This window comes from Ricinus communis, chromosome 3, assembly GCF_019578655.1.
Source record: "Ricinus communis isolate WT05 ecotype wild-type chromosome 3, ASM1957865v1, whole genome shotgun sequence".
Lineage (NCBI taxonomy): Eukaryota > Viridiplantae > Streptophyta > Magnoliopsida > Malpighiales > Euphorbiaceae > Ricinus > Ricinus communis.
Window position 1 is genome coordinate 5,466,861 of NC_063258.1, and position 26,902 is coordinate 5,493,762.

The 26,902-nt window shown below is 28.0% G+C and overlaps 2 protein-coding genes and 2 non-coding genes across 4 annotated transcripts; 3 read left to right on the top strand and 1 right to left on the bottom strand.

Moving 5' to 3' along the window:
* The first annotated feature begins 3,656 nt into the window (after nucleotides 1-3,656).
* LOC112536810 lies at nucleotides 3,657-3,735 on the top strand. The gene has a single exon (XR_003080745.1). It is a non-coding gene; the product is annotated as a small nucleolar RNA R21 (small nucleolar RNA).
* A 1,912-nt stretch (nucleotides 3,736-5,647) lies between these two features.
* Nucleotides 5,648-5,719, top strand: LOC112536809. The gene has a single exon (XR_003080744.1). It is a non-coding gene; the product is annotated as a small nucleolar RNA R21 (small nucleolar RNA).
* Nucleotides 5,720-6,677: 958 nt separating this feature from the next.
* On the top strand, nucleotides 6,678-7,793 carry LOC8275702. Its single transcript, XM_002532444.4, has 2 exons — nucleotides 6,678-7,056; nucleotides 7,226-7,793. The coding sequence occupies exons 1-2, from the start codon at nucleotides 6,886-6,888 to the stop codon at nucleotides 7,589-7,591; spliced, it is 537 nt and encodes a 178-aa protein (XP_002532490.1). The 5' UTR covers nucleotides 6,678-6,885; the 3' UTR covers nucleotides 7,592-7,793.
* A 13,477-nt stretch (nucleotides 7,794-21,270) lies between these two features.
* On the bottom strand, nucleotides 21,271-26,449 carry LOC8275701 (ras-related protein RABA6b). Its single transcript, XM_015727430.3, has 2 exons — nucleotides 25,953-26,449; nucleotides 21,271-21,834 (listed from the first exon to the last, which is right to left on the bottom strand). Exons 1-2 carry the CDS (start codon nucleotides 26,174-26,176, stop codon nucleotides 21,384-21,386), a joined length of 675 nt encoding a protein of 224 aa, XP_015582916.1. The 5' UTR covers nucleotides 26,177-26,449; the 3' UTR covers nucleotides 21,271-21,383.
* Nucleotides 26,450-26,902: the final 453 nt, after the last annotated feature.

Here is a 26,902-nt window from a genome sequence, read left to right on the forward strand (position 1 = left end):
AAATACACTGTCAGACTGTAAATCGCAGTTGTTATTTTTGAAATATCTCCAACGGCTATCTGATATGACAATTGAGGATTAGCTACTTCAAATATGTCTATTGGCGGTTTGCAATGATCAATATTCCATTATGAAAATTGCAATCATGCTCTATCGGTAGTTAATAACTCTAAATTATGAGTATATTTTCATAGTTTTATTGAGCATTTATAGTTAATATATTTGTAATCTTATAGAGCTTTTGTTTGATTTAGTTAAGTCTGATTTTAAATGTCGCTATTACTTTTTATATAATCTAATCCAAAAAAGTTTGGCTACACATTGTCCGTTTCGAACTAAAGGCAAAATATATTATAACTCACTTATATAAGCTTTTTCACTATGTTGATCGATTACAATATCTTTATCAACAATTGAAGCTTCATTCACATCACAAATCTCAATTATTAACTTAAAGCACAAATTCATATCAAGAGAGTTTAAAATAGACTTTCTTGATTGTTTCTTTCACATTATACGAACGGTGTATGATAGATAGCAAAAGAGAGTTTTAATTACTATCATGCGTCGAGAGATAAGATAAAAATACTTTGATACTTATTTTTATGTTCATGATCATTGATGATTTTATTTAAAGAAAAATATGTTTGTTCCTAAAAAAAAAATATATAAATAATTAAAAAAAAGAAGCAATTTGGAGAAGAGAGAGAAGATATTATCTTTTAATATTCATTTTTTAAATGATAAGATATTATTATAATTTATAAATGAAATTATTAAAAAAATATTCTTCTTATTTTTATTTTGAGAAGAAAAAAAATATTTATTTTATTATTCTAGGAGAGAGTGGCTTTATGCACTTCCAATTTAGCAAGGAATTGAATTAAATTCGCTAGATTATAAAATGTCTTAAATAAATTGGTCAAAAAGTTAATTTTGCGATGACTTCAACCTCACTAACAAATTCTAGAGGCACTTAAGCCATATATACTCAAAATGAATTTGTCTAGAGAAATTTTTGAATAAAATACCTATAAATACATTCCACAGTAATGAGTCATTTCAATTAATGAAATTACATTATATAGGGTTAATTGATTTTAGATATTTTTATTTTATATTTATGTTAAAATAAAATTCAAATTGGCCACTGACTTTGTGATTTGAATTCAATTTAGTAATAAGCTTATGAATTGTTTAGTTCAAATTTTTATATATTTGGTCCAAATTAATCATATTTTGGAAAATATTGAAATTCACTTTCTCTTAAAAATTTAAAAAATTTAAAAAAAATATAACAAAACTTAAAAATTATTTTATAACTTTAGTAATATAAATAAAAAATAAGTAGCTATACCATCATTATTCTAGCCAAAAATCACTCTCACCTCCGGCGCCCTTAGTACCACCACCATAATCGTCTCTTTCACTATTATTATTAAGAAAAAAATAATAAAAATAATGAAAAGTAGTAATATTTATTTTTTATTGTGTTTTATTTAAATATCAATTTAATATACTTTAATTTTATATTAAAATTAATTAATTTTATGTTTTTTATTATATCCACTTTTTTTAGAGAGCATGTAACTCATGCTCTCATTTTTGTAAGAAATAAGATAATTTGAGCTAAATATGTAAATATTTAAACTAAAATGTCCATAAATTTAAAAAATGGCTAAATTGAATCCGATCGATAAATTAGTGGTCAAATTGGACTTTATTCTGATTAAAATTAATTAACTTTAATTTGTAACATCATCAATTGATATAAATTATTTTTATTAAATGTGTTTATGAATAACGTGGGAATCTACCTAAAAATTTATTTCTGACATAAGGTATAAAAAAACCATAACATAATTGGAGTTATGCAATTGAATCCTTATTCTTCAAATTAGCTCAATGTCACATGTTACCTTTTTAAAAGGGTTCCACTAAACCTAAATTAATAACACCATCAAGTTTTTTTGTTAGCGTAGAATCCATTTAAAATATAAATCAATAGCATTATGATATATGATCTCCTTTCTGCTTTTTTTTTTTAAAAATAAAATAAAATTAAAACACACTAAATTAGATTAATTAAAATAAAAGATATTAAGTTATTAAGAAAAGGAGGAATACTAACTCTTCCGCCCAACCCATCCACCATCGCCATTGTCCTCATTATCACCACTACCGTTATCCCTTTTTCTATTAACATCATCTTCAAAATCATCAAAAAAACCTAGCGATTCAACACTAAATATCCAAAATAACATAAAAACTAATTGAAATCTATTCAATGTAGAATAAAAAAAAATTATATTAGAAAAGAAATAGAAGAACTGCAAAATAGGAACAAGAAAATGAAAAAACAAAACACAATTCTAATAAAAAAAAACAAAACACAATACCAAAATACAGAGCAAGAAAGCATCATTGCTTGTCGTTCTCATCGCTTGCGCCATCGCCTGCCATCTTCATTGCCTTTTGTTCATAGTCCGCAGTTTCTCGCCTGTTATTCATCACTCTTGGCCGTTCGTTGTAGAAAGAAAAAAGGGTAATGGTGGTGGTGCTTAATGGTTAGGATAGATTATGTTTATTATATATATTTTATTATTTAATTTAATTAGGTTAGTTTATTTTTTTCATTTTTTTTTAAAAACACAAAGAAAAAGACAAATGCCTTTGGTTAATATATTAAGGGTTCCACACTAACAGAAGTTCCCATTAGACTTATTTGAACCTTTTAAAAAGTTAAAGGGTGACATTGAACCAATTTAAAGAATAAGTATTTAATTGCACATTCTCAATTAATTTAGGAGTAGTTTTTCTTTTACCTCATGCCTATATTTCTTCTAATAAAATGTGATTTTGTAAAATCTAGGGACTAACAACAAAAGTTATCCTTTTATTGCACTTACGAAAAAATAAACATTTAAACCTAAGGCAAGATTCATTAAAAAAAAAAAAAAGAATCTAAACCTAACGCAAGCCGCAGTTAGCTTCTGAAGTTACATCCACCAAAACCGATTCTTATTTCGCTGCTTGTATCCATACAGCACAAGAGGTAATCTCGTAATTTGATTCTTATTTTGCTTAGTTTAAAATCGATCTTCATTGCAGTTCCCATTTCGTTGGAGTTCTTCTGATTACTTAGAATTTTTGGTAGCAGAACAACTTGATTGGCTGTTAAAGTGCTGGTGCTTTCCGGGTTCTTAGAATTGTGTATGTTCTATAATCTTCATGCGAAAGATTAAGACTTTTGTCACTAAAATCAATATTTTTCATGCTTATAAATGTTGTTTTGAAACCCGTTTGTGCTGTTTGATTTGCTGTTCAAGTGTGATGCTTTATGGGTCCTTGAGAATGTTCAAGTTTCTCTTCTGTATTATGCATATTGGTGTCGAGATCTTCAATAATTTCGATGCATTTCTATGCTTGTAAAAGTTGTTCTGAAAACCCCTTTTTTGCACTTGATTGGCTGTCAATACTGTTGATGTTTAAGGGGTTCTGAAAGTTGTTCTAAGTTTTTTGTTCTATATTTTGAATATTTATAGCAAGATTAAAGCTTTTACCAGTAATACCAATTTATTTTTGTGCTTGGAGAGTTATTCTGAAAACCTTTTTGTGCACTGATTCTTCTTGTCTTTTAACCTTAGCTTGTACTGAACTCCTATGATGAATTACTTCTATGAGTAAAAGTAGTGGACTGATCTCCATTTGATGAGTAACCAATTCTGAGGGATGTATTTATACCTAATGATTTGTGTTCACTCGATATCTTTGAAATAGAACTTCATTTTTGTAATTTTTGTTTTCTATTGGAAATTGTGATCTTGAACAGCCTAATGATGCAGTTAAGCTTTTTAGATTATTTGCAAGCTTTTACAATGTGGCTTTAGCTTATTGTTTTTACTAGTACCATTTGGGATAAGAAAACTTACTGTTATTGGTTGACTATTTAGAGGTGAAATCTGTTCAAAATGTCGGTGTACGAGGAAAATCGGTGCATTAAAGATAATGAACGAAGGTTGCTAGCTTCCAAATTTGAATTGAAACGAAATCTTTTCAAAGCCCTTGTTAGAGATCCTGAGCTGCCTACTGAAATGCGTGAAAAATTCCAACATAAGCTGTCCAAGTTGCCAAGAAACAGTTCCTTTACACGGGTGAGGAACAGGTGTATCTTCACAGGTCGTCCTCGCGCTGTTTATAACTTGTTCCGAATGTCTCGTATTGTCTTCCGGGAATTGGCATCACAGGGTATGTTGAATGGTATAAAGAAAGCATCTTGGTAAAATAGATCAATGGAACATTGGTAAGCACTCCTGCTGCTGCCCAGACATGGGATTCAATTGAGTAATTTCTTATCTTGGACTTAAATTGATGGTCAAACTAATTTAGTTTAAAGTTTTCATATGAAATTATGGTGATACTTTTGATGTAGAATAAATAGAATTTTTACAGGGGATGTAATTAGATATCCATCCATGGAAATTGAGATCAATTTATTCACGTACTTCCAAATTTTTGTTTTAATCTAATGAGATTATATATTGTCCTTGCATTGCGTAGTTAATTTTTTTTAATTCATCCCTGAATCGCTTCTTATATGCACAAACTGTGATCTGGATCATAAATGATTAGGCATTGATGACTTATAAACTGATGATTGAGGAGAGGTTTCTAGTTTTCTAGCTAATTAGCTAAAAAGTAAATAGCAGAATTTACAGTTTAAAATACTTTCTTTACTGTACTTTGAACCCAAATGCAAATGAAACAGCTTTGTAGTTGCACGATGCTTTTAATTGGCTAATTGATCTAGTTGCTACCTACAGAGATACTCTAAACACTGGATCACAGTGAGGGAACCTTAAGAATCTTGCCTTCTATAAATTCTTTAGCTTCATAGACTGTCATAAGTATAGAATCTGTAGTAGGCCCCGCTTTTTGTAATTGTTACATATACCACATTGAAAGGGATTACTTATGGTTTGCAGGACGATGCCCTTGTGATTTGATGAGATTGTCGCTACTGTTATTGTCACGAAAAACTTTACTCTCTATCCCCCTCTCTCTCTCTCTCATCCCCGTCCTGCTTATTCTCAATATCTCCATAATTCTCATGAGTTTTTAAAACTCAATGGTTGGTTTTCTTTTTTCTTCTTTGAAATAATTCATTGCTGCTGTGCTATTTATTTGAGAGGAAACCCAAGAGGAACAAGAGACTTTTTAATTGCCTTCTTCACCATAAAACTTATCTATGTTACACTGCAGTATTTGATAGACACACAAGACAGACAAGGTTCTTTCTTTAGTTCGAAACTCTATTCATTTTCTTAACATTTTACACTCTTATTACCTTTCTTCTGAATAAATACATCTGTCTCGTTGTACAACATCCTCTATTGCTCCTTGCAAATTCAATATGGAATGATTCCCTTCCACTGCTACACGTATCAGGTTGCAGCATCTACCTTCTAGATCCAACATGAACTAGTTTAAAATCTTTAATTTGCCTACTGAAATCACTCCATGCATTCTTTGGAATTATTGGTGGATTGAGTTGATAAACTGATGCACAGGATGGTATTGATAATTGCAAAATTGCCCGTCCCTGTATGGGAAATATTATTGCCTCATTCTATGAAGTGTTGCCTTGCATCCCAATGAAGAAGGAATTTTTAAAGTAGTGGGCTGATTGCCATTGATGACTGACCAATTCTGAGGGATGCATTTATGCTTATTTCTCCATCCTGCTTTTCGATATCTTTGCTTCTAAACTTCTATTCTTTGCGGTCTTTGTTGTCTAAAGGTATACATAATTAGTATATGTTTGCGATTGATTGAATATAGCAGTTTATAAATTATTACGTCAGCTTCTTTTAAAGTTAATTATAAAATGGTCAAGTGTTGAATTTTGAAAAGCTACAATTTATTATTTAAAATTAAAAATTATTAATATTTGAGTGTGTGGAATTAATAGTTATTATATAAAAAAGATATAATGTAGGCATATCAAATTTTATTTATATCTTTATAGTAAAAAATAATATTTATATGGAGGTAGATTTTTCATTTAAAAAAATAAAAATTATAAAATAGGTAAAATATACAAATAAATGCTGTATATGTTATAAACAGAAATATTAGTAATTAATATTATAGTTAAAATTATCATCTCTTAAAATGATTAATTTTATTTTAGATGTTTGTAGTGATGAGTTATATTTTAAAATAATAAGATTATTGTTGACTTGTTAAGCTATATACAATTAATTTTAAATATTTAATAAATCTAAACATTAAATCGTAATTTTTATTTATTTGATAAATAGGATGAGTGGTGAAAAACATGAAGAGTGATGAAAGAAAACAAGTAAGAAAAAGAAAAAAATGCGGAAATTTTTTTAAAATATTCTACAATTAATAAAAAAATATTATTTTTAATTTGTAATTTTTTTTTCAAAAAAATTATTTTGTAATTTTTTTTCAAAAATGCAGTGTAGTTGTTTTTTGATTTTTTTTTAGTTATTTTTTTGGGTGTTTCAGAAAAATAACCAAATATCGTATTTAAAAAAAATTAAAATACAATATTTTTGATATTTTTACACAGTAAAAATAAAAAAATAATTTACACTGTATTTTTTAGGAAAAAAAGAAATAGGTATTTTTATAATTTTTCCAAGAAATGGTGCTAGTAAACCCTTGTCCTCCCTATCCATTATATGAATAATATTATTCCTACTAATTAAATATTTATAAAATAGAAATAAAAGTATCTAAAATGATGGTATAAGTAATAAAAAGAATAATTACCTAATCACTTTTAATTTAATCCTCCAATGTGCTAAAACACAAATATTCAAATTGGGAATTGAAGAATATAAGAAAAATCACATGGAGCATGGTCAACTTTCACATGGCTATGTTTGGAGGAGAGGAACTGTAATGACCAAAAAGCACAAAATAGACAATGGTATTCCTAAACTCATGAGCCAATTCCTTGAGGTCATAATGGTAAATTGCATGCCAGAAACTTCATCACCCTTGCGAGGACACAGATTTCAGGTAAGTTTATGACAGAAACATAGATCGGTTTCCCTTGTAAATTCCTAATACTATATTGTATCATTAGATTATCCAAAGCTAACACTAAATGGGATTCTTAATCAGAAAGTTTTCTCTATCTTCATCTTCGTCTTCGTCTTCTGATGGAAATCTGTTTACCAAATTACAGCATCTCCCTGCTGCCATTCTTGCTCTAGTTTCTCCTCTCTCACTTGAAGATCGTGAAGTCCTTGCTTACATGATCACAAGATCAAACCCTTCTTTGTCCTGTTGGCTTTTCAACAAGCCATCCAAAAACCAACCAGCTACAAAATGCATCAAACATGATGAGAAGAACACTGCTCCTAGATTTAGCTGTGACTGCTTCCATTGCTATACAAGCTACTGGTTCAAGTGGGACTCCTCTCCTAACCGCGAGCTCATTCACCAATTTATTGAAGTTGTTGAAGCAGATCCCAATCTTTTCTCATCAATGGCTGCCAATAATCGCAAAATTCAACAAGCACTCGTTTGTTTTCCTTGCTGTTTTTCATAATCATCGACGTCTCACCACGGCAATCTTAAGGGTTAGGAGGCCATGAAGCTGCTTCTAGGGTTACTCAATTTGTTCTTTTTTTTTTTTCTTTTCTTTTCTCTTATTGGAACTGATATTCAGTTCTTGTTCGTTTATGGATTCTTTGAGATCCGATTTGTAGTGCCCATAAAAAAAAAAATAAATGAATAAATATGTCACGATCCAATCTGGCTTCCTGACCGATACTAGAGAAAGAAAAGTCTTAAGCCCACAAAATCCCATAATAAGCCTGACAATCCACTAACTCAATTAAATTGGAATTCAGACTCAATCCAAAGTATTTTTTTCATAATTAATTTTAAATCAACGGATACTATAAATTAAATTTGATCCTCCAGCATAATCATGTGAGACTTGAATTTATATAAAATTGCAAACTGATAGGTCTAAAATTTCTACTGCGAAGAATTTAAAATTTTGCAAGCCAAACATACCAAAATCAATTACATCAACCCGATGATAAAGGAATTTGGCTGCTAGATAAGAACTGCGGGAAGACTAACAATCACCTGAAAAATAGTGAAATTGAGACTGTCAATCTCGAGAGTGAGTTAAAATCATATATCCCAAAAACGAATATAAACACTTCAATAAAATATTTGTTTAATTTAAAATAAAAAAACATGTCATGCTATGCTTCTGCAAAATAAAATAAAATAATTTTTTTTCATACCACGGGATGGAATACCTCAGTAGAACCCTAATCCCATCACTAACATCTCGACTCTCTCATTCCAACAGAACTAGCGCCCAGAGAGCGAAGCTCGGCCAGGGTCCTTAACTCTAGTCCGGTTACTTAATTATCATTATCAATCTTAGTCTTTCAGGTCTTTTACTCCAATAAGACTGGCACCTAGAGAGTGAAGCTCGAACAGGGTTCTTAAATCCAGTTCGGTCACTTAAATTTCCAGATAAGTCGGCGCCTAGAAAGCAATGCTCGACCATAAATTTTTACTCTGACATACACACTCTACTCAGCCCATAGAGCAATGTTCCACCAGGGCAAGTTCTAAAATTACTTTTTTAAATTCACCCTTTTACCCTTTTATTATTAGTCTCGGATTCATATCGGTGCACACGCTATTGATCAAAGACGGCATGCTGACTCTTAAGGAAGAAGGGAGGTCTGCACGAACATCTTTTAAAATGTCGAATATTCACTAACACGCGGTCCTGATGCAACCCATAAGGTAGCATGTTCTACTGCTATCCCATCCCGATTCAACTCGCAATCAATAAAATCATAATGCAGAAAATGAAACTTATATAAATAGCGATTAAATAAATAATTAAAATATTAAATCATGTAATCAGAATTATTTCGTAAAATCTCAGCATATGACACATGTAAACGAACATATGACTTTAACTCATAGCTTTGATGACCTCCTAGCTCTGCTCCGATGCCTCGGGTGGAGCGAGCCGAACTGACGGATTATCGAGACGGTTGATCACTCGGTTGACCCGTCTCCAGCTGACGGAGTTCGATCAACGATCCGAACGCACCAACGGACTCGAAAAAGCGTGCTGATGACAATCCCAGTTTCTGATCTTTCGATCCGACTCCCGATCATCCCGAGAGATTGAGCTGAGGAGAGTCCGGATATGCCCTCCGATCGGCCAAAACTCATTGGAAAAGCCGGAAATTCTGGCTGCCCCACTCTTATCACCTCGCCGGATCTTGCAATTCCGACAGCCTCAAGGGGTGTCGATGGTCGAAAAAGAAAGCCCAGAAGTTGCTGATCATTTTGAGCCCAAGAACACCGCAAATGGTCGCGGGAAACTCCATAATCGGTAGCAAGGAAAAATCTGGTTCTAACCACTTCTGTTGCTTACGCCGTCGCTAGCGCCACTGCACTCGCCGGCCTCCACTCTCGCCGTCGCCACCACTCTTGGCCAGCCATGGACGGCAGCGCGACACTCTTCCTTTTCTTCCCCGACATGCCCGACGCTCCTCCCTTCTTTCTTCCTTCTTTCTTTTCTTTTCTTTTCCTCTCCATATCGACTTTTGGTCCCTTGACTTTTCTTCTTTACCATTGAATCCTTCAACTTCTTCAATTACTAACAATTTCGTCCTGCAAAATTTTCGATTAACCCTCCAACTTTTCTTTAGCTTTTCAATTAAACTCCTAACTATTTAATTTGGGCCAAACTAGAATTATTGATAATATATAATTACTTATTTACCCTTGCTTTTAAATATAAATTACCAAAATACCCTTACCGACATATTTAATTACAAAAACACCAAACATACAAATTTTCATGAAAACCCCATATTAATAAAATTATATTTTTAGTCCTTATTTTAAAATTAATCATCAATTTAATCCTAACCCTTAACTAACTTAATTAATCAATTTTTCTAACTATTTTTCAATTAAAATTAGCATCATTTGCTAATTAAGATTTTCTATTTTTTCAATAATTCTTTTATAAATAAAATTCTTTACTAATTCTTCTATAATTTTCAAATATAATATTTAATTCATATGTTCGTATTGGGGAAAAAATTTAGTGACAAAAAATATAATTTATTTTCCAAGAAATTTACTTAATTACTTTCTTGAAAATCAAACTAAATATAGAAAAATAGCTCTCTTATTTTTATCTAGCATTATTTTAAATCATCACAATTAAACTAATTAAAAATAAGTAATATTAATTTAAATAAAAACTCTTTATTAGACTAACATTACTATTATTAAAAAGGAAAAAGTTCCGGATATTACAAAATACTATAATTCTCCTAATATTTTTTACTGATTGTTGTTATAATTTAGTATCAAAATACTATATCTTGATAATTTGGTATTTAATATATCAACTACATATTTATATAAATTAATATTAAAAAATATACTATATAGTATAGTTATATAAATATACTATATTTATAAATTAAAATTAAAAATATAATCATTATATATGTACTCTACAAGACTACAATCATTATATATATATATATATATATATATATATATATATATATATATATATTATAATATAATTAGTTTTCAGACATAATTTTTTTGTATGAGTCATTATTTTGATAAGTTTTATTTTGATATGTATATTTATCTTTGATACACAAAATTTAAATTTATATATAATTTTATAATTTTTTCTATTAATTTATTAACTAATAAACTACATTATGACGTAGCGCAAGTTTTAATAAAAAAAATATCACGAAAAATTGAAATTCAACCATTAATTAGTTTGTTGATTCACACATAAATATTAAAAAAATAAACATCAAAATTCGTTTGATTCAAAAGATATTGAAAATTTGAGAATAAAGAAAAATCTATCTCTTAAATCTTTTTTATTAATCTCAATAATCATTTGATATACTAGTTTTGCATGTAGTTATAAAATTTGTAAAGTAAGTTTAATATTTGAAATTAATAAATAAAAGTAAAACTTATAAACTAAATAACACTTAATACTATAAGATAATTTAATAAAATTTAAAATTCTTTATGATTTCTATATCAAGTTTAATATTACTATTAGATTGTAGCCTTTATATTTAATGTCTTTAATTCCATTGTTTCAAAAATCCTAAAACTTTTTGCTCTACAACACATTCCTAATTAAACAATGATTTTAATTTAAAAAAAGTAGCATCTTCAGTATATTTTTAGTATTCTAATATTTATAAATTGAATTTATAAATTAGTATTTATAAACTAGTCATTTATTCACGCGTTACACAAATATTATTATTATTATTAATTATAAATAATACTATAACTGAGTTTATAAATAAAGTTTTAATATCTTATAATTATTTATAATATCTGAAAATAATAATAAATTAAGTATTGTTAAGTGTTTATTTAACAAATTAATATTTTAATATTTTACTAATATAATAATATAAAAATTATTTTAAAATTTTTATTAATTGATTTTAATGTAATATAAATTAATACTAAAAAATAATTGATATTACAATTTCTCAAGAATAAAAATTATTATATAATTAAAAATTAATTTATTGATTAATATAATAATAAAAATAATTAAAAATATTTATAATTCTCCAACCCCCTAACCCACAACCACTGTCATAGCCGTATGAATAAGTTTCAATTTGGTCTCTAAATTTTATGGCCGGTTCAATTTGGTCCTTTATAATCTCTTAAATAATTTTAGGCCAGAATCTAATTTTTTAGCTTAATTTAGCCGTTAAATATCACTCTCTTAAAAATGAAAGGGAAATCTTATTCATAACCATAATTATCTCCCAACATTCTATTGCTAGTTCGCCACCTTCTCCTGAATTTGTACCACTACACATATTACTAAAAGAAATCTCTTGAATTTGCATCGTCGCCTCTATATTTTCCTAATCTATTACTTACTTTATTATTGAATTGTGTCATTTTCTTATAGTGGTGATTTGATGAAAAAGTAATCGGGAATAAGAAATAATTTATGATTGGCAGATATAAGTAAGATCCATGGAAGAGGATTCAGAACGACATCGTTTTAGTTTTGTTGGATGAGTCAGCGTTCATTGTTTGATTTTTTTTTTCAACTTTTTGGTCACACATCAATAAAATTCATTAGTTTTTTTAATTTAATTTTGTCGAATTTCTGGATTTAAAATAAATATCATAATCTATTGCTAAACTTGAAAATCCAAAAGAATATGATAATATTACAAAAAAGCTTAAAGTTTCGAATTTCTTTAATAATTAGGAATTCTTTTTGACAAATCAATATATGTGATTTAATCCATTCGCAAAATTTAATATGCTAGTTATTTTATTGCATATTGTGCGACTACTATTTTTAATTTGATTATTATAGGTATAAGGGTCTTTTTGTAGATGCTTTATATCTTTATGGTTCGGTACAAGTATCACACATGTGTCAAAAAAACTTATGCACATTCTTTTAAAATAATTTATGTTTATGAAACTTGCATTGACTGTTTATTAATTTATATTTATTATTTTTTAATTTTAATTTATTAAAAAATATTTATATCACGATATAAATATTTGTAATATAACATTAACTTGACTATTTTTCTTACAACTATAAGAATAATTACATTATGTCTATATTATATATGTCTATTTGAATCAATTAATCAATATTAGTTTTTATAATTAATTTTATTATAATTTTTCTTAAAGAAAAATTCGAGTTAAAAAGAAGCGGGGGTGTTGTCACCACACGTATGCCTTGGCTCCCTAGACCAAAAAGCAAAGTGGTCTAGGAGGCATAAATTGCCTTTTTTTACATAATTTAGGGAATGAGGGTTAGCATCATTATTGTATATGGCTCATATTTATTAGTAAGTTGATAGATGTCGGAGTAGAGTGATGTGCAAAGGCAAATTGTCGAACCTCATTCAATCTTGTGTTCTTTGTTTTCTTTACTTTTCTTTATCTGCATAATTTCTCAACAATCATTTATCCAATGAATTGAGATAAGAAGAGCATGAATATGCGAAACTGTCACCTGAGAGGAGAGACGAGTGATGCATATAAAATATATATAATCGACGGTACTTGGATCAGAGTGAACCAATAGTTAAGTACGGGTAGAGTGATGGTCTTACAGAGGTATAAAGAGGTATGATTTGCAGTAGGAGTAGAATTTATGATAAGATAAAGATCTTAATGACCAATTTCTAGTTAGAGAAATGTACAGAAAGATGCTCTCAATTTAGGTAGCAATTTTATGGAATAAAATCTTCAACCCTTATGAAGGAGGGCTAACTTATTATCTATAAGGAAAGTGAAACGTTGCAGTTGCCATATGGTGCAATATTACAGGAGCAATATATCGGCTTTGAATTGGACCTTTAGCTTTTATTTATTTTTGGGTTATACCTTTGCTTCCATTTAATCTCATCATGCAAAAGGAGCTCATTTAATTCTAATTTTTCATGCCTAATCCTAGCTCTAATATGCTTACTATGAACTATCTTTGCAAACTATCTAGCAGCTTTGTTTTTAATTTTCTGATACAAAGCTCCAAGATTCTGCTTACTCCACCTTGATAAGTCATAGGCATATGTCTAAATTCTAGCCAGGATTAAACCATGCATGAATGACACACTGCTCGATCATGCATTGGAAATAACTTCAACACAAGATTCTTCACCTGTCCATGTGGCTTAAATCACCATGAGCATTACTCATGTCTATCATACTTACCTGATATTTCTAATTGCATGAACAACAGACAATGATCCAAAACAAGTCTATAAAGATGTTGCAACGTTGAATTTAGGAACATAGAGTAGAAGAAATTTTTAAAAGAATCTGCCCACCCATTTTTAATGTTAGCATTATCTCACCTTCCATTATTTCAAGTATGTGAAACTCCAATAAAACCCAAATCATGAAGTTGGCATCTATAAACCATATCCCTAAATGGCATCATATATCTATGAGCTCTTTGAGAACCCTCAATATTCTTAAACTCATAAAGAACCTTATTAAAATTGCTAAAACAAAGCTATGGAAGATTGGATCTACATTGAAGTTGTGTAATCAAATCCCAAGCTTTATGCTTATTACTATGTTCAACCAACCATATATACTTATACCTCTCCAAATAGCATTTCTAGAATCATTTAATAAAGAAAATTCAATATGCTTTTGCAGAAAAGAAACTACATGGACAAGAATCTTCTTTCTTCAGAGGAGTGTCAAACCACCACTTTTACTAATAAAATTAGCTATAAAAATTTATAACTCGATAAAAAAATTTGACACCTTTGAATTTTGATTTATTCAATCTGGTTTCCATCGCAAAGTGAATCTCTAGGCAAAATTCACTCATATAATGCTTGAGAGTACAAACTGTCCAGAGAATGCCCATTCTTTGGAGTTCTAACTTAGAAGACTCATGGCTCCAGACACGATTGCTTAACAACCTTCGCCTATCCTTTAGAAAGATGAACATTTTCCACGCAAACTATAAGCATACTACCATCCTCCATCACTATAAGATCCAAAGCAATATTATCTATCTACAACAACAATCTCCATATTTGCATAATTAATCCGATCTTTGCTAACTCCAATACCATGAATCTATATGCCTTTAGCTTGTTACTTTTTTACCGCATTATGTTTAAGCACTTGCTTTTGACTTTGTTCAAAAGTCTTGCAAAAAGGTTTTCTCTTCTCTTTATAATTCGCAGGATTGCCTGAATGTATATTGAAACTTGTAATGAACATCTCCTCTCCACCACCAATATCCCTGATCCTAGCCAAGCTATCATCAAGTCAAAGCTCTTTTACAATCACCTTACAGAGCTCCATACCATTCTTCTTTACCTTTAAGAAAGAAGGAACAAACTCAAGATCAGAATTGAGAGAACCTGAAGATGCTAAGTGGTTAACACCCATATCAACCTCTTTGCCCTAGCCTAAAATATCACCATTAATATCCCTAGTGTAAATCTTAATACACACATCCTTATTCTCCACCTTTTTCTCTTGTAAACTTTTACGTATCCTGCATTAAACTATAATATTGGAAACATTCACATTTTCTACTCTTTTCTTATATTTAAACTCACTTATATTCACCATCATCATAGTGCGAAAAGGTGACGCTTGAAGTAGTGAACTATAAAGACATTTAGTATGATCAACTTTCTTCAATTTAACTTCACATTCATCTTGGAGATGATCCATTACACCACCAATAATAAAATTTTGAAAGTTACTCGTAGCCAAAGTAAATTCAAATATGTTTCCAACTACCATATAACATAGTGCCATAAGAAAGAGGTTTAGTAATATCCACTTCAACCCTAATATGAACAAACTTGCCCCATAACAATAAATTATCCTTATTCATACTCAATACCCTTTTAATCTTTTCCTTAACCCTCCTTACCACATCCTTATTCCTTTATTCTAAGGAAAGATTGCATATTGTAACCCAAAAGGCACACCAATCGGAGAAGGTTGAGCATCTAAATCTACTTCATTCAATATGATTAAATGTTTATTAAAGTGCACATTTCTTACAAAATTTTCACCTTGTCCACCTTCGAGCTAAAAAACTCACATATGAATAGATTATTCATAATGGCCTCAATTTTAAAGCTCCTAGATAACCACTAGGTCCCATTCAAAGTATCTGTTAACCCTGAATATTAAAAGGTTTGCATGATAAAATACGGCCGATCAAGCACTTATCTTTTTTAGCCTTAAATTGCACACTATCCCCTTCTTCCAAATCCATAGTCATCTCTGCTTCCTATGTTAATGAAAGCTTATTCCAAAGATTCTCGAGTTCGTTAGCTGTTGATAGACATTATAATCGAGACAAAAAATAATTGCCCTAACCCTAACGGAAAAGAGAACAAAAAAGGACACGAGATAAGGTGAAAAAAATGAAGCGAAGCAAATTAAGAATAAGATGTAAAAAACACGACAAGAAATAAGGAAAAAGACAAAAAATGTGCTTCATAATATAAAAAAAAGAAAACAAAACAAAACCCTAGACCATAGGAAACTCTAGTCTAAAGAGAGGACTCCATATTTTAGGAGAATACAATGGCAAAAGTATTTATTCTTGAAAAGTAAAATTTTTAAAAAATTAATAAATGAGAAGAAGTAAGTTAAATTAATATTTTACTTTATACACATCATTTAAAATTCTTAATATAAGTAAACCAACTATTTATCAGTTCAATTAACTTTTACTATATGCATATGATAACAAAACTCAATTATTAAAACTTAATTAAAAGTCACCAATTTGGTATATTGACATTCTATGCAACCTCTAAAACTCAAAAAATATTTGTATTATTATTTAGTGATGAAGAAGTATATTTAAAAACGTAAAAGAAGCTGTTAGGAAGAATATAAAAGAAAAATTAAAATAGATTATTAACTATTTTATACAATTAACCATATCTAATGTTGTTCAAATTTATTAAATTTCTATATAACTCTTTTCAACATTGAACTAATTATAATTTAAAAATTATATATGTTATTTTTTTTATAAAATATCAAAGGTGCTTATGATTCTAAATCTAATAGTTATTCTATTTTTTATATATAAATAAAAGAGCCAAAATATTAAAATTTACGTATAATATATATGAATAAAAACTAATTAATTAATTATATAAGAAACGAACTGTATATGTATGGTGATTATAAATGGCTGAAAAAAAGTACCATAAAATTTGATAGGCAGTGGAATATAAATTAAACCCTGAATGATGAACAATTTTAGTTTACTAACTTGAATTGGATATCCTAAATTTTTTTTCAAGAATTTTTCTTTTATTTTATAGAAAAGAGCGAGGGATCAAAATATAATTAAAAGATACAAATATGAATTGGTGTGATGGTGTTTTAATTGCTTTACATCTATACTTGCTATGGTGTCTCAATTATGGTCTTTTTAATTTACTCTAGCACCCACTATGACTTATATAAGTAATGGTAATGATTCTCGAACTCCAAAAGTTCAAGTGGATGCTCAAATTTCACAACATGAACAAGGTAATTATCACACATTAATATAATTTTTTTATATATTTTTAAATTAATTGTTTTACCTTTCATGTATTGATACTTTATTTGTATTTGTTATGGTATCTCAATTGTGGTCTTTTTAATTAACTGTGCTACCTATTATGACTCATACTAATGGTAATAATAATTCTCAAATTCTACAAGTTCAATTGGATGCTCAAATCTCGCAGCATATACAAGGTAATTATTACATATATCATATTAAGCTTTTTTACTTTTTAAGATTATTCATTGTTTTAACTTTGATGAACTAGTATTTAATTATTAATTTCATATCATTTAATTTTTTGTAATATGCTTTCTGTAAAGTGCCTATCAATTTCATGAATGATACACATATAAGTCAAGCTGAGATACATATATTATCTTCTTTACCTATTAATTGTATAATAAATATTTATTTACCAATTTTAATTTAATCAGTTTATTGGTACTTGACATTATGTTAATCTCAATTGCTAAAGAAAACATTGATAACAATCTTTTTTCAGGATCATTAGTACGATCTACTAGTGTTAGAAGATTATATAAAGGGGTTATATCGACAAGCTAACAAATGAAAAGCAGATAAGTTGATTGCTTTTATACCTCCAGGAAAATATTTTGCTCCAGTTAGTGAGCATGAAAAAAATTTGGCTTCTTAGTTAGGCTATTGTGCTTGGTCTTTTGGACCTCCAATTAGGTCATGGACTTATATTAAGTACTCAATTTTTTTAAATATTATCTAACTATTAAATAATGAAAGACAATAAGGCAACTCTTGTTCTTATTTCTTTTACTTTGTAGGACTATTTTGATGTGAGTTCTGAAAGCCCAAAACAATGGAAGAAACTTGAAGAAAAAGGTCGTGTCAGACCTGATACACCTTATATTAAAAAAATAAATTTTGAGATGTACTGCTTTCATAAGATGAAAATATTATACCACAAGTGGAAGCGCAATTTTCATTAAAGTATTTGAAGTACTTTAATAATGAGGAGCGAAAAGAGAATGTCCTTCAGGGGTTTACTCAAGATGATTGAAAGACAATATGTGGCGTATTTTCTAAAGAAGAGTTTATGGTCATTTTTAATTGATTATACTTTTATATTTTTGTTTTTAAAAATTAAGCTTATATATCAACAGAATTCAAATGGAATTCAATGTTAATGTTATAAAGGCTATAAGTCAAACAAATGCAAGAAATCTTGCAAAACAGAACATTGTTGCATCAACTAGTCTTACTCCTCTTGTGCAAGTGGAGTATGATATGGTAAGTTGCAAGAAGAGTATTCCAATTGGCATTTAAAATTATTTTTCTTTATAGTTTAAAGATCATACATAAAAAAAATGATATTTATATAACTCATATAATTAATATTATGGATGAATGAAGAGATAGGTGAAGTGCCATATATTTCTGAATTTTGGATGGTTGCACATGGATTTATAAATTTCCAAGGCGAGCAAGAGTTTTGTGATTCAGAATCATCAAGAATTTATATAAGTCTTTTAAAGCAAAATTGATCATTAGAGATTTTATAACATAGATTTACCAATTAAATACTAATGTGAATTCTATATCTTATAGGAAGAAATGCAAAGAATTAAAAATCAACCAACAAATGATATTGAACAAGCTCCTACATCAGATGATGTCCTAAGGGAGATATTTGGCCCTAGATCAGGTTATGTACATGGAAAAAGCTTGGGGTATAAAGTAAGTACATGAGAAATGACCAAAACTACATCTAGTAATGAATAAGTTGTAGAATTGTGAAAGGAGGTTGCACTTATAACAAAATTTGAATAAAGAACTTTTACAAATATTAGACATTTTGATGGGGGTATTAGGGTCAAGAGAGTCATAAATCCAGTATAATTCAATAATTTTATTAAAGGCTTTTATATAAGCTAGTTTTTATTTTAATATTATAAAATAAATTATTGAATTACTTTGGATATTCAATTATTTAACAGTCTTATTTTTTTAAAATGGTCTTTTGTAGGGCGCTCTTTAAAAGTCAAATAAAGCAATTCATATTCATGAAGATTGAAATTTAAAGTTCAAGGCCTTAAAGCTTCTAAATTTTTTTAAAAAAATATTATCAATATTAAACAAGTTAAATAAGTTACAAATTGTTGTAAATTATTTCATTTCTTTTAAGTTATACTTAAAATTTATATGTTAGTAAATTTATTTTGTAATTGAGAATAAAAGCTTATCAATTTTATGTTTCTTTTTTGTTTTCATTATAATTTAAGTTTTGATTTTAGTCTTAACTAAAATTGTCATATGCATAGAATAACCCATTTATGCAAATTAAAATAGGTGATTTTATAAATATATTCATTATTGATGGTCTTTAATTCAATTATCATCAAATTATATGACCATTAACGATAATTACTAATTAAAAAATTAGATTTAAAGACACAAATTGTCTCTAATAATAAAATTTAAAGAGATAATAGTTTTCCTCAAAGGTAAGAAAAATATTGTTTCCTAAAGTAGGAACAAAAACCATCTCCTAAATTAAGGACAAAAACCATCTCCTAAAGTGGGGACAAAAACCGTCCCTAAAGAAAGGAATGAAAATCATCTATTAAAATAGAGATGAGTATCATCTTTAAAAGAGAGGATCAAAATTATACCTTAAAGTGGAGATGATAATTGTCCTTAAAGATGAGAAATGAAAATCGTCCCCAAATATGAGGACAAATATCTTTCCTTTTATAGGGACGATAATCATCCCCATACTAGAGGATGATAATCGTGGTAGTCGTCCCTTTAAATAAGGACGATATTAATATATCGTCCCTTATATAATAGAAGATGGAGGTAATATAGATGGTATGTCGAAACGATTTTAGTCGTTCTCGATAGAATTGGAGACAATTTTAAAAAATTTAAAAGACAAATTTTACCATCTCTTATTCTATATTTTTTGTAGTGTAGCTATTAAAAGGTTTAACTATATATTAATTTATAAAAAAAAATAACCCACTTAAAATTGAAAAACGGTGAAACAGAAAAGCTATTGCATCTAACATTACTTAATTTCTACCTCCCACTAGCTCTCTACCGTCAACTATCTTTGTCAATAAAAGTCAATTATGCTCATCACAATTGCTGGGGTTATTTACCAATAAATTCTTGATACTGAATCCTTTTCCATTTTATATTTCTTTTCGGAAAATAAAATGAGTTGCTTTAAATAATACATTTTGAAACTTTTCACTATTTGGGTTGTGTAAATAGGATGAGTACGTAGGAGAAGAGTTATAATGAGAAAGTAAATGGTGGAATGAAACAAAAAGGAAAAGAATTAACCAATCAAATATTAACATTGTGTTTGATTCAAATTATTTAAGAAATATAAACATGACATGTTAATTTTTTATTGGCAATGTAATTATATTATTGATTAAATTTAAATTTAAAAGATTGAAATGAAACAAATTAAAATTTTATGATTAAAATTAAAATAAATGTAATTATAAAGTTCAATGACCAGTTATATTATCATTATGTCTTTTCGAGGACCGAGACTTTTAGTTAGTAATATTAGTAGAGTGGAGAAATTTTAGGATAGGCCATTATAGGTCTCAAAATTAACTCCTTTAGGGAGGTTTTGTAAAAGGCAGTTCTAAAAGCAAAAACTCTTACTTATCCAACTAGGCTTGATTTGGCAATGTAGAATTCATCCAGAAAAATATTTGAAGTTGAAAAAGAGAGACAACTAAGAGTAAGATGATAGAAGAAAAATATATTTGAATAAAATTTAGCATAATAAAAAATAATTTCGTGAGTTTAGAATGTATTTAAAATTTCTATTAAAATTAATAAAATTTGATTTAATTATATCGAGTTTTATGGATTTAATAAAATAAAATTTTAAATAAACATACATAATATGAATTTATAAATAAATTTTATAAGAACTTATGGAGTTTTATTTTAACCAAACACGAACAAGTAACTTAATAGTGATTGAATAACTATTATATAATGCACAATTTCAAGTATATATCTTGCAACTACAAAGGGGTAAAAATGTGAGAAAATCGTCACTATTGAACAAGTGAAACAAATCAAATTAAACCAACAAAAAAAGAATAACATAAACTATCTAATTAATAGCATAATTTAGAAGAATATTCCAAAACTTTCCTCATGCATGCAGCCCTGTACATATAATATATATATATAGTTCATAGGTGATTTAGTATGAACAACAACTTGCTTGTTTAGTAGCACTTACTTCATCAATAATGAGTACCTCTTTCCCAACAGGCAGTGCCACTGTCTTAGAAGTAATGTTATTAGCATCCTTCAATCTAACTTCTAAGCTTTTCTGGCTTGTAATTGCATGGATTTTAGTGATCATTTCTAAAAATGCTTCTTCAACATTCAGGTTCTCCAAAGCTGATGTTTCCATGAAGCATAAACCTTCAGTTTCTGCAAGGTTTTTCCCTTCTTCTTCACCAACTTCTCTGGTATGGCTCAGATCACATTTATTCCCAGCAAGAACAACCACCATTTCAGGATTCCCATATTCTCTTAGCTCTGTTAGCCATTTCTTCACATTATCAAATGTTGCTCTTCGAGTTATGTCATATACCAACAAGGCACCTAATGCCCCACGATAATATGAACTAGTTATAGCTCTAAACCTGCAATAGAATTATTAGTAATGTAATGAGTATGAAAGCGTTTTTTGAAAAGATTTCAAATAGAAATAGAAGATAAATAAAAAAAGAATTTTAAAAATTTTAAGGGGGCAATAGACTGTAAATAAACTAAAAGTCTTGCGAGCTACTCAAACTTCAGCCTGATAAAAATTTGTTCAAGCTCGGAATATAAGCTCGTTAGTGTTAACAAACCAAGCATAAATTTGTTATATTGTACTCGTTAGCTCGTGAGTCGACTCATTTGTAGGCTCGTGAGTTTATCCGTGAACTAACTTATTAGTCAACTTCTTAATCAGCTCGTCAATCATATTTTTTATACTAAAACTATTTTATTTTACATGTATATATATTTTTATTAATTTATATAAACTAATTACAAATATCTTTTTATTATAGTTTATAACAAATTTGTATTGACTATTAAATGTTTAATATTTTAACTAATTCAATAGATATAATAAATTATATTATTAAATTAATCAACTAAATTCAAAAATTTAAGTTAACTTACAATTTCTAGAAATCTAAGATAAAGAACTACCAGAAAGATAGCTCTGCTTTAGCTTCCCTGCGTTTTGATTTCGGCTCTAGTTATTGTTGAGAATGTCCGTCCTTGTTGCTGCTTTAGTTAATTCAAATATTTGTAATTTTATTTCCTTAGTTCTTAATATATTTTTCTCTTTTGAAAAAAAAAAAATTAAGTTCAATAAATAAATTAAAATAACTTTTAAGAAGCTAAACTCAAAATAAGTTCGAATTTAATTCAAGTTCATTATTGTTGAATTCAAAATCAGTTTTAAATTCATACAAAATAATAACAAACAAAATTTGAATTTATTAAAAGTCAACTCGACTCGATTTGTTTAGAGTCTAGGCATGACCTTACATCTTTAAGTTCAGTTTACTCTTAGGCATTTTGTCTTGAACTTTTAATTGCATATGCTACACTACTCTTTTCTTAATTTTTTCTCCTTACAATGTTCAAAATCTTTTGACCAATTACATATCTAAATATCATAAAAAAATCAAATAATTTTTATACACTTATTTATTTCATTATCTTACTATTTTTTTTATTTCTTATAGTATTTCTCTTCTTCTTTTTTGATTATTTGAATTAGATTATTTAAAACACTTGACTAAAGGGTAACCCTTATTTACATTAGTTGTATATATCATAAAAATAATAATAATAAAAGAGCGACACATATATATAAGTATTTAATATTTTGATATTAAACGATTAACACATACTCAATTATTTAAAATTAATAAATATAATCGATTTAATATATAGGTAGGGACATACACTTAGACTAGACAAAGAATTTCCATAACTAAACTCCTGAAAATTATTTGAGATTATAGAAAAAGTACAATTTCTTTTTGTAACCTTTGAATTTTTATAAATTAAAGTGTGCAATAAGTTGAACTGAAATCTCTTGGTGCCATCATAAACTTGTAAAAAATAGACAAAAGAATTTAGCTATTAAGCTTTACTGAGAGAAACTGGTGCTCTTTCCATTTTCTTTTTAAAAACTTTAAACTAGTAGTAAGAGACGTGTTATTTTTTTTAGTTGCTTGAAGTTTCAATCGATATAAGAATACTTATTTTCTTACATATTCATCGCATTAAAGTGATAAACTCCTATTAATATTTGTTATAATAAATAGGAAAATAAAAAAGGAGTTTAAGTCATAAATTTCTCAATTTTCACAACTCAAAATATATAAAATATGTTACTCTTTATACTCATGTATCTTTATAATTATTTAAATTTTTAGAATTCAGATTTCTCAGTTACTATTCTAATAAACTTTTTATTAGTAAAAATTTGCTTGTGTGATTATAATTTTGCCGATAAAGAAAAGGCAACTGAATTAGTATTAAAGTTGTTGACTCATTTTTTATATTTTTAAAAATATTATGTAATTTTTATTTGAAAATTTTAGGAATTTAAGATTTAAAACACTTTCGACCATTGTAACAGATTATATACGAGTCAGAGAAGGATAAGAGATTAAATTGTTAAATTTTCTTTAAATTCCAAAAAAAATAAGTACGATATTAGAGAAGATTTATTGTTAGATTGTTTATTTATTTACTTAGGATGTATTTGAAATTACTATTGAATGTTAAAAAAGTAAGTTAGAATTTTTTAATTTAGTATATTAATTTTTTAACTTTTTGTAAACTGCTTTTAGAAAAAATAATTAATTTACCTTTTTTTAGAAAAATAATTTTAAAACTCAAAAGAAATAAAATAAAAGTTGATATTAGAAAAAGAATTTACATTTAAAAGCGTGCAGATGAAATAGTATAGGTCTTTTTTTATTTAAATAAGTTTTTCAGTTCAAACTTTAGATATATATCTGTGTTAAAAACTCTTAAAGTAGTACTTTATTAATTATAAAAATTCTATCCGATACGCTATAAATTAATTGGACTCTAAATATATGTATATCAAAAAGGGAAAAAACTTTTTTCAACGTTAATGTCAAACCTTCTTTTGTTATCATTTTATGCCGATTCAAAATTTTAGTTGTTAATTTTATTGGAAATTAAAATTAAAATTATATTAAAATATACTACTAAAATTAAAAAAATTATAAATTATATGTTTGATTTTAAAACCAACGTAAATTCTTTGTTAGGATTAAACTAATAAGTTAATCATCAACTCACATGCTCTTTCATTTTTCAAAAAAAAAAGAAGAAGAAGATTTTCAAAGTTTAATGATTGAATAATCACTAATTGAGTAAAGAAAAAAAAGAAAACTTCCAATTCAAGTTCTTACTTTATAATTTTTCCTAATTTGTTGCTGATTGGAGTGACCATGACAAGGCATGTTCCTAACAGACCTAACCCATGAAAGAAAAAAGGAGAAAAAAGTATGGGAGAAAGGAGAGAAAACTGGAAAAGGGTCTCATATAAAACTGACATCTTCTTTTTAGCACCTTACTTATCATCAAAACCTCTTATGGTTGTACTTTTCATGAGCACTACTTTTGTAATCCTTGCATTAATCAAGGATGCTTTTTATACATCTCACTTTCTTGGGTCCCAAATACCACCTAAGTAGAATATACTTATCTATCTCATAATTACATTAGCAATTATAAGAATTTAAACAGTGAGACACTTGTTGTTATGTTATTTTTTTCGTTAACTATTTAACAGAAATTTATAGTAGAGAATATATTTTATATGAAAATTAAAATTCTATGAGTTTAATTATTATAAATTGAAATTAAAATTTTTAATAATACTCACTCTAAAATTCAGACACCATCAAGGTAACTTAACCCAATTAAAATCTTAGATTAATGCACATCACACAATGACATCAACAAAAGATGGAAAGAAATTGCAAAGAAGGGAAAGTATTGATAAATAAGGGAAAGAAAGCTATTTGTTGCCCATTAATCTTTTGATTAAATTGGTAAAAGTCTCTCACATAATTATTACTTATACATTCTTATTTAAAATTTGAATTAAAATGAGATTTCTTTTTTTTTTTTTCAAGTTCTGTAGATCTAGAATTAAGAAATGTGGAACTAAAATGTAACTTCACTAAATATGAGAATTAAAATGTAAAACTAAAATGTAACATGAGAATCAGAGTTTATGTTTTTAAGAATTGAGGATAATGTTATTCAATTTTAAAACTAAGGGGTGTAAATGTAAATTTTGCCAAAAAATCAAATGGTTTATGACAGTTTGCACTAGACTTTTTCTGATTTCTAATTTGAGACTTTTTAACTAGAAACTTTTAATTGGAGAGTGCAGGTCGAATACTTATTGTACTTAATAAAGCCATTGATTGCATGAATAAACTTAACCTTACAACACATAATATGTTTTATACATAATTCACTACTAATTCAGCTATAGAAATCATTTCCTTGAGACATGTTTTATATATAGACATGTATGCCTTTGGCCCAAAGGCTTTGGGGCCTATATACTTAACAACTTCAGAATTTTCCAAAGTGATGATGGATAATCCAAACATCAATGAGAGAAAGATGAGATATGATCATAAGAATAATAATGATAAGAAGAAGAAGAAGAAGAAGAAGAAGAAGAGAGGCAAACCTTTCCTGGCCAGCAGTGTCCCAAATTTGAGCTTTAATAAGCTTATCAGCAACTCTTATATTCCTATAAGCAAATTCAACACCTATAGTTGGCTTTGAATCCAACCTGAATTCATCTCTAGAAAATCTTGATAAAAGATTTGATTTCCCAACAGCTGAGTCTCCAATTAGAACTGCTTTAAAGAGATAATCACACTCTTCATCATAAGAATCACCCATAACCATAACAAGAATCAAGAAACAAGAAACAAGAAAAGCTAAAAGAACAAGAAAGAAAAAGAGCTCCAAAGAAAGTTGAATAATTCAAGAAAACAAGAAGGAGAAGAAGAAGAAATACTTTGAAGTCATGTTTTCACATATATAAATTCCAAAAAAGTCTTTTTCATATTATATAAATGTTTCATGACAAGTGAGTTAATTATAATCCCCTAAGGATTAATTAGCTTTGGTGGGTTTTGAGTGTTAAACATGTGATGCCATAGATAAAGACATGATTTCTGCTCTTATGATGTTGCCAAAGCAAAATTCTTGATTATGTTTCTTTATTCTATAAGTTGTAGAAATGCCAATGAAGGCCCATTCATAGAGCTACACTTGTTACTTAAAATTGTAATAAAAAAATATGTACTTTTTATATGGGATTTTTATAATTGGGCTGTTCTTGACCTATTATGACAAACTTGTAACACTATCATGGATTAAATTTTTTAGATATTAAATTGTATTGGTTGCTTAAGAACATTATGTTTTGGTTATAATGGATAATCATTTCAGATCCATTTTCTTTTATTGTTGGAAGTTTGAGTATGTGGATTTGACCATAAGTTGGTAATGAGTTTAATCCCCTAACTAATAACCTGATTAGGATGCCTTTTGGTAATTAACTATCCTTTTTCCTTAAAGAAATTTAATTTCTCTCTTACCATACATTTCTCTTTTTGGTATCTTAGT

Excerpts from the sequence above, each read along its gene's own strand:
- LOC8275702 (XM_002532444.4), top strand. The coding sequence starts at position 6,886 with ATGGAGCATGGTCAACTTTCACATGGCTATGTTTGGAGGAGAGGAACT. Across the intron at positions 7,057-7,225 it reads TGCGAGGACACAGATTTCAG|CATCTCCCTGCTGCCATTCT; the intron begins GTAAGTTTATGA and ends ACCAAATTACAG.
- LOC8275701 (XM_015727430.3), bottom strand. The coding sequence starts at position 26,176 with ATGGTTATGGGTGATTCTTATGATGAAGAGTGTGATTATCTCTTTAAA. Across the intron at positions 21,835-25,952 it reads GACACTGCTGGCCAGGAAAG|GTTTAGAGCTATAACTAGTT; the intron begins GTTTGCCTCTCT and ends ATTCTATTGCAG.